The sequence below is a fragment of the Pangasianodon hypophthalmus genome, chromosome 13 (assembly GCF_027358585.1).
Source record: "Pangasianodon hypophthalmus isolate fPanHyp1 chromosome 13, fPanHyp1.pri, whole genome shotgun sequence".
In the NCBI taxonomy this organism is placed as follows: domain Eukaryota; kingdom Metazoa; phylum Chordata; class Actinopteri; order Siluriformes; family Pangasiidae; genus Pangasianodon; species Pangasianodon hypophthalmus.
In genome coordinates, this window is record NC_069722.1 from 7,237,801 (window position 1) to 7,250,763 (window position 12,963).

The 12,963-nt window shown below is 38.5% G+C and overlaps 1 protein-coding gene across 3 annotated transcripts in view; it reads left to right on the forward strand.

The window, feature by feature from the left end:
- Positions 1–1,831: 1,831 nt before the first annotated feature.
- The window catches only part of cacnb1 (calcium channel, voltage-dependent, beta 1 subunit), a 27,997-nt gene continuing 16,865 nt past the window's right edge, over positions 1,832–12,963 (forward strand). The window contains exons 1-2 of one of the 3 annotated variants that reach the window (XM_026916682.3): positions 1,832–2,107; positions 8,274–8,360. In XM_026916682.3, the coding sequence (XP_026772483.1) occupies positions 2,018–2,107; positions 8,274–8,360 (177 nt within the window). In that variant the 5' untranslated portion in view covers positions 1,832–2,017. The remainder of the gene's footprint in view (positions 2,108–8,273; positions 8,361–12,963) is intronic. The other 2 variants (XM_026916675.3, XM_026916681.3) reach the window with 2 other exon arrangements.

The following is a 12,963-nucleotide window of genomic DNA, read 5'->3' on the forward strand; positions in this document are numbered from 1 at the left end:
GTTGAAATTTTAATGTGTTATTCTGCATGAAGTCATAAAAGAATACCTTTAACATAATTTTAATAATAAGAGCCGAAAATTCAATTTGACCCCCAAACAAAGTATGAATGGTATAAACGTAAACGTTTGCTGCGAAGCATCATGGGAAAGCGAGTTTAAAGCAGGCAGCGCATATACACTTGCTCTGCTCAACGTGGGGAAGTGTGTATGATGCCTTATGGAAAAGATGTTAGAAATCCTTCCAGGAAGTATGTTAGGATTCTAATTTAAATAATCCAACATGGTGTATTTAAATTGGTCTTGGTTGTTGTGTTGGTTATTATTACAAATAATTACAACAAAAACTATGTAAACCAAACTCACATGAGTGGGAGGTTTTTACTTTCATAGAGAACAAATAAAGATCATGTTCATTACATCCATTTGCAGTGTTCATTCATCCTTAGTAACTGCCTGGTCAGGGCAGTGGTGGTTTAATTCATTAATTAAATAAGCTACCAAATGCAGTTGTTAGAAAATATCAGAGGGAGGTACGACCAAAAATAATAATTGTGTAAACAGACATTTAATAAATAAATAAATAAATAAAAGTCCCATGCACAGCTCTATTGTTAGAAAATATCGCAGGGAGGTACAAACAAAAATAATAATTGTGTAAACAGGCATTTCATAAATAAATAAATAAATAGTGGTCATTTAAAAAAATAGGGACATAAAAAATAGTGGTTTAGGCCACTCCCACTCCCAGTGCACTGTGATCTTTGGCTGTGGCATGGTTACTGGTGCCAGATGCGGTGGTGTGAGTATCTGGTGTGGGATTTTCACACGCAACAGACTATAGAGTTTACACGGAATGGTACAGGGGGATAAAAATATCCCGTGAGAGGCATTTCAGTGGGTGGAAAAGCCTTGTAAATGAGAGAGGTCAGAGGAGAATGGCCAGACTGGTAAGAGCTGGCAGGAAGGCTGGAGTAACTTGATTAACCACTCTTTGCAACTGTGGTGAGCAGAAAAGCATCGCAGAATGCACAAACCTTCAAACCTTAGACCAGATGAGCTACAATACTGTATTATTATAGATATAATACTGTAATATTATATCTGTACTGTCAGACTGCTGCTGCCTCCATCCATATATCCATATATATATTTATATTCTTATACACATTTTTCCCCTTTATATATATTTTTATGTATATATTTTTCTTTACATATTTTATATTTTATGTATTATGTATATGTATATAATGTATATATTTTTCTTTATATTTAATATTTTTCTGTATTTTATGTCGGAACAGCTGTATAAAGCATATCACTGCATGTCGCACTGTGTATGGTTATGCATGTGACAAATTAAATTTGAATTTGAATTTGCTAGAAGATCACATCAAGTTCCTCTGCTGTACAGGAAGTGAACAGGAATCTGAGGCTATTATGGGAACAGGTTGACCAGAACTGGACAGCTGCAGACTGGACAAAGATGAGCTGATGTTTGGTTACCGGCAACCAAATCCTGATGTTGAGCTGAAGATGATGATGAAGATGATGATGATGAAGATGATGATGATGTGAACATTACGTGAAGCTCTTGACCTGTATGATGAGATTATAGTGTAAAATTCAGATGCACTCCATCAGATTGAATTAATATATATTTATAAGCATCCAAGACTTCACAAGAATGTGCATTTTCCTTGTCAGCTGAAGATGCTCCAGAGTGTGCATGCAGGGATGGACGAGCATCCTGATCACAGCTAACCTCTGGGAGAACGCGCGTGATTGATTGACAGGAGGAGAAAGAACGGGGCGTGGCCAGACCTCCTAACGACGGCAGGCTCGAGCTCAGTGAGCGTACCGACAGCGCGCGCAGAGCAGCGATCCGGTCGCTATAGCTACCTAAGGCGGTGGAAACGGTTAAACCTGAAACAAACATGTTTTGACAATGAAGAAAAACAGAAGACAAGGCAGCGCAGTGTAAAGGAAAGAGTAGACACCGTTCTTGAAGCTAAAATCAATGGTACAGAAAGGGATGTCCAGGACGCCTTCCACCTCGACACAGGAAATCCAGATGGACATGTTCGAGCACCACGGCTCGCACGCGCAGGTAAGGAGAAAAGTGAGCAAAATAAAGCGAGAAGAAACCACTTCACACCTGCTGCATGTGCAGAAACACTCCACTGCATGGGATTTCAACAGCATTTCAACCCACATTCATGTCATCTTCCTTTTCATTTTCATATGATTGCTAAAAATTCTCTGTCACTCTCGCCTGTGTTGGTGTTTTTTTTTTTTTTTTTTATAACAACAACAACAGCATGTTTTCATACACAATATTAACTCTAATTTGGCTGAAGTCTTAATAAATGCATGTAGACATGCTTAAAATGGGGTTGTAATATTTCAAATCTTAGTTATGCATTTTTTTTCTTATTTCTCTCCTGGTTCCTGTTGCATAACCTGTTATATAAACCAACCTGTTTTCATTTCTTCATAATCTCTATTGTCATGAACTCCATATATTTCCATCAGTTTATTGGGCTTGGGACAATATTCGTCTAATATATAGAGGTTTATATTCTAAACCTCACAATCTGTGCTATACTGTAAGCTATTATGGTGCATGTTGATATGTGAATCTTCACATTCTACTTTTTTATTTTCAAATTCGCCACTTTTTCATGTTGTAATAGTCCTTTAGAGATTCTGCTCGCGTTCTAGACACAGGAATGATGTCATTCATTATTCTGGCTTCATTATAACCACGCCCACGTGCACCGGAAAGCGTAGTTGTGTACACACGCGCACACACACACACACACACAAACACGCACACAATAAGTCACTTAGACATATTGAAACCAGGACTTGAACCCATTTTCTTACCTGGCACCCCATATCTGACTTTCTGAACTTTCTAAAATAGACAAGCAACAATCCTACAGTACCACTTTATAAAATATACTAATATAAATCCTCTGAAAGCTTCATAATATTAGCCATAGTGTGTATTTTAAAGATCATGGCTCATGCACAAAGAGCTCAACACAACATATTTTCAGTATTTTCATGTCCAGTGATGTAGGCATGTCCATCGATAGGATGATCTGGATCAATGCATCGATGATATCCAATCAGGATTGATTATAAAAAAAAAGGGAAATACAACTGGTGTGTAAAAATAATTCATATTTTTAAATTAATGTGTAAATAATTTAATATGCAAGCAAGTTGATTAACTCATAGCCTGGTCACATATTGATTGGAGGCTACTAAATTGAATTGTATCATCTCATATTATAGCATTGCAGATTCAGTGGTATCATCAGATACTGAATCGTCACCTTATGAATTGAAATCATGTCATATTGTAGCAGATTGATTGAATATTGAATTGTTGTCGAAAGAATTGAAATTGCATTGTGTCATGTCGAAGAGGTTTACACCCCTACAAGGCAGAAACCCAGAGAGGAGCGGCTGAGGTTAGAAGGATTTTTTTTAAAGATGACATGATTTATAACAAATGTGTTTTCTGTTTTCTCTGTCTCATATATTTTACATCAATATTTTAGTGGTAGAAATGACTGGCAGGCTGACACAACTTACGATTTTATGTAGATAAATTAGTGGTAGGGACACAAACATACTGAGATGAATACAAGTGCAAGCAATCTCATTTCCGAAAATCCAGAATTCACAACTGAGTTGAAAAACAGTCATGTGTTTAAAGGTACCAGGATCAGGCTAATGGAGAGATTCAAAAGCATAAATGAGAAAACAGACAAAAGGTCAACGAGGAATATGGACAAAATGGAAGAAAGGCTAATTCACTCCAAAAATGTTTCTAAAGCATTTTAGTTGCACATCTTTGGAAAAGATATACTTCCATTTAAACCATCATTTCAATCCACACCAGCTCAGTGAGACACATGACTCACACACGTAAACCACAACTCCATCCACCTTTGTGTGCACCGTATCTGTTTATTTTTCACTTGCACATGAGTAAAGCATAACTCCATAGAGATTCGTTCATAAAATCATAAAATCCTACTTCCTCTGTGTTTATTTATTATTTAAATAAATAATAACTTTATGATCTACAACAGTGTTTCGATTGTGCGACCTGTAAATGCAAAAGTGTTTTTGGTAATGACGGAATACTTGTTACGGAATACTAAATGGCAAACCTGAATAAAACTAAATAAAAATGGCACACCAGTAAACACAAATGTGTTTGTTCACCGACATACGTCTCATGTGACAGATTCTGCTTCTATAGTGCAATCTACATCAACCATGCATGTATTTCTGAGCACAATGTATCACATACAGGAGTAAAAAATACATTCAATAGTTACAGCGGATATTTTTATGGAATCAGTGGATAGTCTTTCTTTTTTGCTCAATCATGTGGGATTGGATGCAGCTTGCTGACAACTTACAAGTGTGTCTTCTGTCTTCCTATGATGGTAGGAAATTCACTTTGCTGGTATTTTGTTAGTTAAATCAAACATCCTGATTGTATGATGATTTGTGGGTAATGACATATCAACAAGTCACAATTGGGTTTGTTGGAAAGGTATTTCAGTCAGCTGTATTTAGAAAATAGTTGAGTCGCACTGTAAGCAAAGGATTTTCAAATCGTTGTTTAGGTCAGGCATTGTGTTTACACTAAGAAAGGTTTTGACAAACAGTAATGCATTGTGATGGTCTAGACTCTAGGAAGTTGAGGATCTGTGTGCAGGAAGACAGGGCATGCAAACATAATCCAAATCTCGTAGTCGTAGAGCAGAAAAGAGTAAAATATCGGTAACGCATGAGACAACAAACAAGAAGGATTAGCCCGACAAAGAGTCTAAATATGTTATTAGCAATCAGAGCAGAACAACGGCAAGACTTCGCATTGTGTAGTTGCATGTGCTAGACCAATAAATGCTAAAAACAAGGAAGTGATCCAGAAGTAGAGAGCTAGAGCTATGCTAGTATTCTGGACATAGATCTGCTGGCAGGGAGGGGTCCTGGACTGGTGTGACAGATCAGCTTGGAAATAATTTTGGGATTGATACTTTCCTCGTTTGCTGGTTTGCTGGTTTGCTGGTTTGTTTTGGGGTTGATACCTCAAAACACACTGGAATGAGGTGAGACCTGTAGAAAAATGGGTGAGGGAATGTTGAATGTATTCTAACTCCAGTCTTGCTGGTTTGTTTCTGCAGTACTTTTTCAGAAACAACCAGCAAGATTTCCTGGTTCAAGCATTTCTACCTGACCATTTGTCTGTATGTGATACCCCGAGAGGCTTTCACTGATGCTTAACTGGTGGTAGAAGGCTTTCCAGACATGCAAAGTGAACTGTACTCCCCTATCTGAAACATTGTCTTTTATTGCAGAAAAAAAAACTTGCTGAAAATAGCTTCTGCTGTTTCCAGGGCCATAGGGAGTTTGGGCATGAGATAACAGGCCTTCAGAAAAATGATGGTGATGAATATAGTTCAGAATCCTCTGGATACAGGCATATTAGTAATTAAATCTTTTGCAATGTGTGATCAAGGGAGGTGAAGTATAGATAATGGCTTTAGTCAACCTGTGGGCAGATCTCAGGATGTTCTTGATTGTGCACATTCTTTGATGATCTTCCATGCTGTGTGACATCGTTGTTCATCGCCTGCCCCTGCTTGAGACGTGAAGGGACGAATGTACCCCAACAGCAGTGCCTCCTTTATAATATCCTCCATTGCCTGAGTTTCTGTGACTGCGGATAGGCTTTGCCAAAGTAGATCTTGGACCAAAGTAGATTTGAAAATTCCCTGGCTGATTTTTTTGAGTGCTGTACCTCCTATCGCGCCACTCCACCCATGTCAGTACAGGTGCATTAATTTCTGAAAGGCTGAATAATTGAAAATAACGCAACCAAATTCAAGCAACATGTGCTTATAGAAAATGTTCTTATTGTTATGCTTTCTGCCTCTTAAGGACTCTTTCTCTGATTAGTTCTCTGTCTGTCCTGTTTTCAGTATATAAGCTCATATTTCAGTGATGTCCCTGATTGTTAGATCCGTATTTATGCATCAAATGTTATATAATGCTGTGTGTGTGTGTTTTGAGAGGTGTTCCATCTGAATCATTTCTATACATAGATGTGAGGAGGAGGTGGTAGAAACTATAAAGCTGGTTGCGTTAATGTGTGCGTGCTCTTGTGCGTGCATGTATGCCTGTGTATTAGTGAGTGTGTAGTGAAGTAGGCTGGATTCAGTGTGTGTGTGTGTGTGTGTGGTGTGTGTGACTGCCGGTATTAGAACACTACACTGATGGGCCTGTGGTCATCAGAAGAACCATGATTAGAAATATGATGATAGAATCATAAGTGCTTTTAAGACTGTATGAGCCATAATAGATTAAAAAAAGATTAGACAATGGGACACTGCGCGTATTTTCCCTGCCTACATCTCTGTCGCTTTTACATCTTTACACCACATACAGAAATTTGTGAAACGTGAACAACGTGCATGCATGTTTGTGCCATTTGCTGTATGGGAGTTGGAACATTTTACAAGGCGCTAAAGGAACACATTTTACTGTAAGAGAATTAAGTCCAGGATTCATCCTTTCCTCTCTTCTTTTCTTGCCCTCTCTAGCTGTGTCCTCTCCTCTCTTTGCTTCATGTCTTCTTTCAATTTTTTTAGCCTCTCCCCTTCTTATCTCCTCTCCTCCCGGATCTTCTCCTGTCTCTTCTCCTCTCCTCTCCTCCTGTCTCCTCTTCTAGTCTCTCATCTCTGCTCCTCTTCTCCTGCCTCCCCTCTTTCTGTGTCCTCTCCTTTCCTCTTCTCCTTCTCCCACCTCCTCTGACCTTCTTCTGCCTCTTGTCCTCTTATCTCCTATCCTTTGGTCTTCTCTCCTCTTCTCTTCTCTCTTCCCCTCTCCTCTCCTCTCATCTCCTCTTCTGTTCTTTCTTCTCCTCTTTTCTTCTGTCCTCTCATCTGTTGTCTTGTCTTTCCTTCTGTCTGCTTTTGTCTTCTATTCTCTCATCTCCTCCTCTTTTTCCTGTCTTCTTCTTTTGTTTTCTATTTTCTTCTCCCTTCCCTTCTTGTCTTGTCTTGTCTTCTCTGCATTTCACTGTGTAACTTTCAAAATAATTTCCCCATCACTCCACTTCCCTTTTCCCAGTTATCCAATTAGCCTCAGTGGGTGTTTGTCAACAGGAAGGCTCCCATTGCCATAGTGACAAATCCGTCCTCCTTCTCTTGACATTTGGTTGGCCTTTTCTCCCATCTGATCTCCATGTCCATATGCAGCACCCATCGCCACCCATCCTGCATTAGGAACATAGCATGCCATGCATCTCATAACAAATTCAGATTCCTGTTTAATGAGAAATAAGCGCACGTTGTACTGTACATATGACTTGATCTGTTGAATGAGGTTAATCAGGAAATTCACATAGTCGCCACAGGAACCTTCCTTATTTAGGTGCAAAAGCAGGGAAGGTGATATGGAAAAAATATAGGAATACTAATGAGGAAACACATTTCCTACTTCATTGTGTTTTGCTTCCAAGGTTCATCACTGATTTTGGTACTAAAATGGGAAAAGTCACATGGGAATGTTTGCGCTTGTTTCCTAATGTCTTATAAGTGGGCTCATCACATCTGCAACATGTTCTGTACCTGCTTAAGGGTGATTTACTAGCAAGATAAGTTAATGGAGACAGATATTAGTTTTTCATTCTAATTTTGTGATTACTGGTCTTTTATTGTGTATTTATTTTAACCACTTTTTAATATAAATCCTACATGTCATTCATTCCAAGATGTGCAAAAGCGAGCCAGAAGGTGTGGGAGTGTGTCAGAAGGAAGAGAAAGAACAATGGTGTAATTGTTCTATTATGAAGTGATTTGTTTGTGTGAGAGAGAGAGACAGAGACAGAGAGAGAGAGAGAGAGAGAGAGATGCTACAGTACTGTCTGTTCCATAAAGGTCTTTTATTGCCACCAAACCCAATTAGCCTTTCTCGGGTCTCCATGGCGACAGAGTCTAGCATTTGCAAAGGCTGCACATGGCCTCATCCAGGACCAGCAGGTCATTGGCCACAGTTCAGGCCAATCAGATTAGAGGGTCCCACAGTGAACCGGCAGACATGAATAATCATGGGTAATCATATCTGGACATGGAGACAGGACATAAAGCACAGATAGTGTTCTTGCATGTGTTTGTGTGTTTGAGGGATCATCTCTGACTTCCCCCATTTCTCTTTCTGTCTAACGTTATGTCTCTCAGGGGAAATACGCAAAGAGGAAGAGTCGCTTTAAGCGATCTGATGGCAGCACCTCGTCTGACACAACCTCAAACAGCTTTGTCCGGCAGGTAAGTCTACAAACTCTCCACAGTGGATCTTGCCCTAACACATATTCACAATATGACATCTTGGATAAACACACAAGCAATCAGGTCATAAAGAATATGAAAAACAAATCTGATTTGTGAATTGCTGAACACAGCCAAGATGCACATGTGATTGTATCGCTCTGGGTATGTGTGGGATCGTTCTGACCCATTCCTAATCATTCACAGATGTGGAAATAAAAAAAAAAAAACACTTCTCCTGGGTGTACACTTCAAACGTATAATCAGAGGTTATCCTAATATCTCAAATTTATTATAGCTATCATTAATTTATTGGAGAATTAAAATATGGATTTTGAAATCATAAAGACTGTCCTGTGCTCATCCCAGGGTTCACAAGATGCTCGCACTGAACATCCTTTCAGCACACTTAGTAATGTTTGACTTAGTATACAGTTGTAAGAGAGTAATGATTTATAATCCCGCTATCCAGTGACCCAGAAAATGATGGCTTCCTTTTCAAGTCTGCTTGCTCTCCTCATGTCATCTCAGTGACATTTTCATTGCAACTATCACTGTGGCTTGCTCATTAGGGATCTAAATCTACATCCAGATCTATGTAAAGCTACCTTGTGTCAATGAATGTTGTTAAATGTAGTCTACAAAAAAAAAATTTGAATGGCACTTTATTTCTGTTTTGTTTATAGAGGCATTTGCGCTACACACGTCAATGGAATGAATAATGTTTTAATGAATGTTTTTATTAGTGTCGGCACTGATAAGTTTAGTGGAGATAGCCTAAAGCGTTTAGCTGTAGTGTGTCTGTTTATACAGCTAGCGCTGCCTTTTTTTTTTTTTTTTTTTACAATGTCTGTTTGCTCCATTTACCTGAATAACAGATCCTTGATGCTCACTTTCCCATTACACCATGTTCCTTCACCTACACACACAGACTGCACCTGTAGCTCAGCCCCTCACACTGACTTGACATTTTAAGAAAGGTTCCTGTGTCACGCTGAAATGCTTCCTCCCTTTCTATCCTGTGTCCTGTTTTCCACGCCCCTGCTGCATGACATTTGCCCGCCAGCAAGGGGTGTCAAACTAAGAAGTCTCCCTCCTGCTCCAATACAGGGACAATGCAGGGAACATTACCTCGTTTCTGCTAGCAGAAGCGGCATCGTTTTGATGCTGGAATAGAAACAGAGAAGGCTTCCCTTAGAGATCTGTTCAGTTGAATTGCTTTCGAAGATAAACAATAATTACATTTTATAAATATTTTATCATCACAAGTTGTGATTTTATCTATAGCTACATATTAAAATAAATTTGTAGGTTCTCCCAAGTCGTCATTCTCTACCAGAAGTTGATTGTATTCACACTGTATGCCAGATGTTACAGACATCTGTTTGGTTGTGCAACATACAATGCTGCATAAGTCATTGCTTAAAAAGTGGCTGATATTAGGGGTGTAACCCATTGACACTATCTGTATCTGTATTTGGATTTAGTCCCAAATTACGCATGGCCTAAACAAGAAGAAGAATTATATATAAACTTACCGCTATGCTCTCAGAAACCCTAGCAAACACTGAAAAAACCCCAGAAGGTAGAAATTCCTGCACTGTCAGCATGGTCTGTGAATCTCAGACAGTTCCTCGACCCTCAGCTACATCATTTGAGTACATAAGTGGCCCAAGAACCTGCCCACGATATTTTTTAACAAATTTATTTGGTTCGATTTCCCAAAATATAAACAACCTCGTAATCTTTTTTAAGCCATTTCGACCCAGAACCAGCAGTTACTAAGGATCGCCACCCACTCCTGTTTATTAAGTCAGTATTTATCCTGTGACCTTCATATCTAACAACTTGTTTGCACCCACATCAAAGAAAACACCTCCCACTCGTGTGATCCCAGTCTGAATACACACCTCTAGCCTCAAGCTGTGGTCCTGTGAACTTTCTTTAAAAAACGAATAGTGCGTCTCCTATTTTCGTATCTCAGTTTGTATCTGTATTTGTATTAGAACACATTATGCTCCGTTATATCTGTTATATAATGTATTCATATTCCATTACATCCCTTACATCCATGTATGTTGTAAAGGGAGTATGTTAAACATGTTAGCCCTCACTCATCAGGGAGAGAGCATATCTTACAGGGCCCTAGATAGCAGGTGAGCTGGCTATGACTAACACTGGGATCAAACTGGTAAAATGTAGGGATGCACCTGTCCAATTCTAACTGTGGGTATCAAACCCATATTATCCGGAAATGCTGGAAAGCTATCCAAAGAATCTTCACAGAAATATCTTTTAAACAGCTTTGCATCAGGTGTATCGGTGTGAATCTTATTAATGGCCATTGGTGGTGAATCTCATGAGGTTGTATATTGGCGTTCACGCATGAAATTCATAATTAACATGACTTGCAATAAAGGTAGAAATTTATGTTGTTCACATAAACATTGACTTGATTTTAACATGATTTTACTGTTCATGCAATACAGTGAAATTAAAACCTTTAACTATAAATAAATAATCTTATACTATACTGATGAGTGCACAAGTCTATGATTGTGTATATACTGTATCTATGTATCTATGATATGTTAAAATAATACGTTGTTTTGGAATAATGTTTGGGGTGTGGCTAAAATGGTGTGTGGCTTATGCCCTATCCTTGGCTCATACACTTCAGTCATAGACTTTCTAACGTCGGAGCTACTTAATGTTACGCTGCTTAAGTCACTAATATCACCACAATATATGCAAAGAGTTCAAATGCAATGCCACAATGTCTGTCAAATTGCCATAGATGTCTTACCAGCATTCTGCAGATGATTCACACTCGATCACCAAATGGAGAACTTCTGTAATATTTATAGAAAGGTTTTACATGTGGAACCCCCTGTTATCATGCATACATTTTTTATCTGATTATATATATATATATGTAGGATACTAGTAAGTTGTTTACATCCCGTAATGGCCAAAGGTGAGAATTTCTGACATTTTGCAAAACAGAGTGATTATAGGATCTGCATGTAATATGTAACTCCAGAGCAACCATCTGTGTTTTATGCTTTCCTGTCAAGATAAAAACAGATTCAGATACCGTAGATTAATATAAATCTAAAACGAAATAGACTGAACTTTAGAGGTACGAGAAGACTATATTCTGCATGCACTGGGTTGTGGAGAGCTTCCTGCATAAACCTGAAACATACTATTATGTGGTTAAACAGTTACAATGGATATTGATTTTCATGCTCTGTGTGAGTGCATGTGCACTGTATGTACATGCGGCTCCCCCATCTTTGGCAGTAAAAGGCCTAGAAAAAACACTGTGTAGGCCCTGGTCTAATACACACCCACGTCTGTACACAGAGATGAACACACTCACAGTAGTGCTGCTATACCGGCCCAGGTTGCCATGGTGACAGGGCCTCCCCCATGCTGCTCTGTAGGAAGTGCCAAAGGGAAATGAAGCTGGTGTGTGTGTGTGTGTCTGTGTGTCTGTGTGTGTGTGCGCGTGTGTGCGCAATGAGCCATGAATATAACATGGAAGTCTCTGGGCACCCAAAACAGCCTGGGTTATACATCACAATTAAACACTCTCTCTCTCTCTCTCTCTCTCTCTCACACAAACACACACACACACACATATACACACACACCTATTCAGTGGTACAGGTTTTCTAAAGAGACAGATAAAGGACAGGCTGTTGAATAATTATAGCCTTTAACCAGCAGCTGCACAACCAAATATCACGTCAGCGTTTATGCCACGGGCACAGCTGATACCACACAATTACCTTCTATTTCATGGCCGGTGTGTGGTCAAAGAAAGTCAGAACCTGGGCAGAGGGAGAATGTTTTGTGTCTATTAAGCTTTCTTGAACTTTACCTATTATCCCACATTTATGCAAAGAAAGTCCTAAGACCTTCAAATCGCTTCAAAGCAAAAAAACATCATTCTAGGTTCTGAGTGATTAACAGAAATATTTAAATATTCAACCCGCCTCACAGTGTCAGGACACACACTTTGTTAGAAAGTAGCACCTATACAAAGGTTGTCTTTATAAAAGTGATGGGACTAGGGATAGGTGACATTGCAAAAATATTGTAAAAATATTGTGAATTAAAATTGGAATACATTGGTGAAACAGCAGTGCCACAGTGAAAAATATCAAATGTTGCCCAATGCTGCTTTTATTAAACCATTTACAAAAATAAACTATTCAAAAAGAAACAAGATAGAAATTTTAAATGTCCAGTGTCAGCTATGTGTTACTCTGAGTATGCAGTATATGTAGTATTGCTGATACCAACAACATTTTTCACAAAAAAAGGTATCATGACATTATCCTGTTTGCAATATTGTAAAATAGATCAAAATATAATAACTACTAAAATAAGTACAGTATCTTGGTTTATTGGTATCTTGGTATCTTGGTTTATATCTTTGTTTACTTACAGCCATTCAAATAAACCAAACTCTAAAATTACTCAAACTATTGCCATAATATTTAGAAATGTAATTTAGTCAAAATAATGAGCCATTAAATTAAAATAACAACATACAACTTGAGGGAATATTTAATATTAATTATTTGGTTAG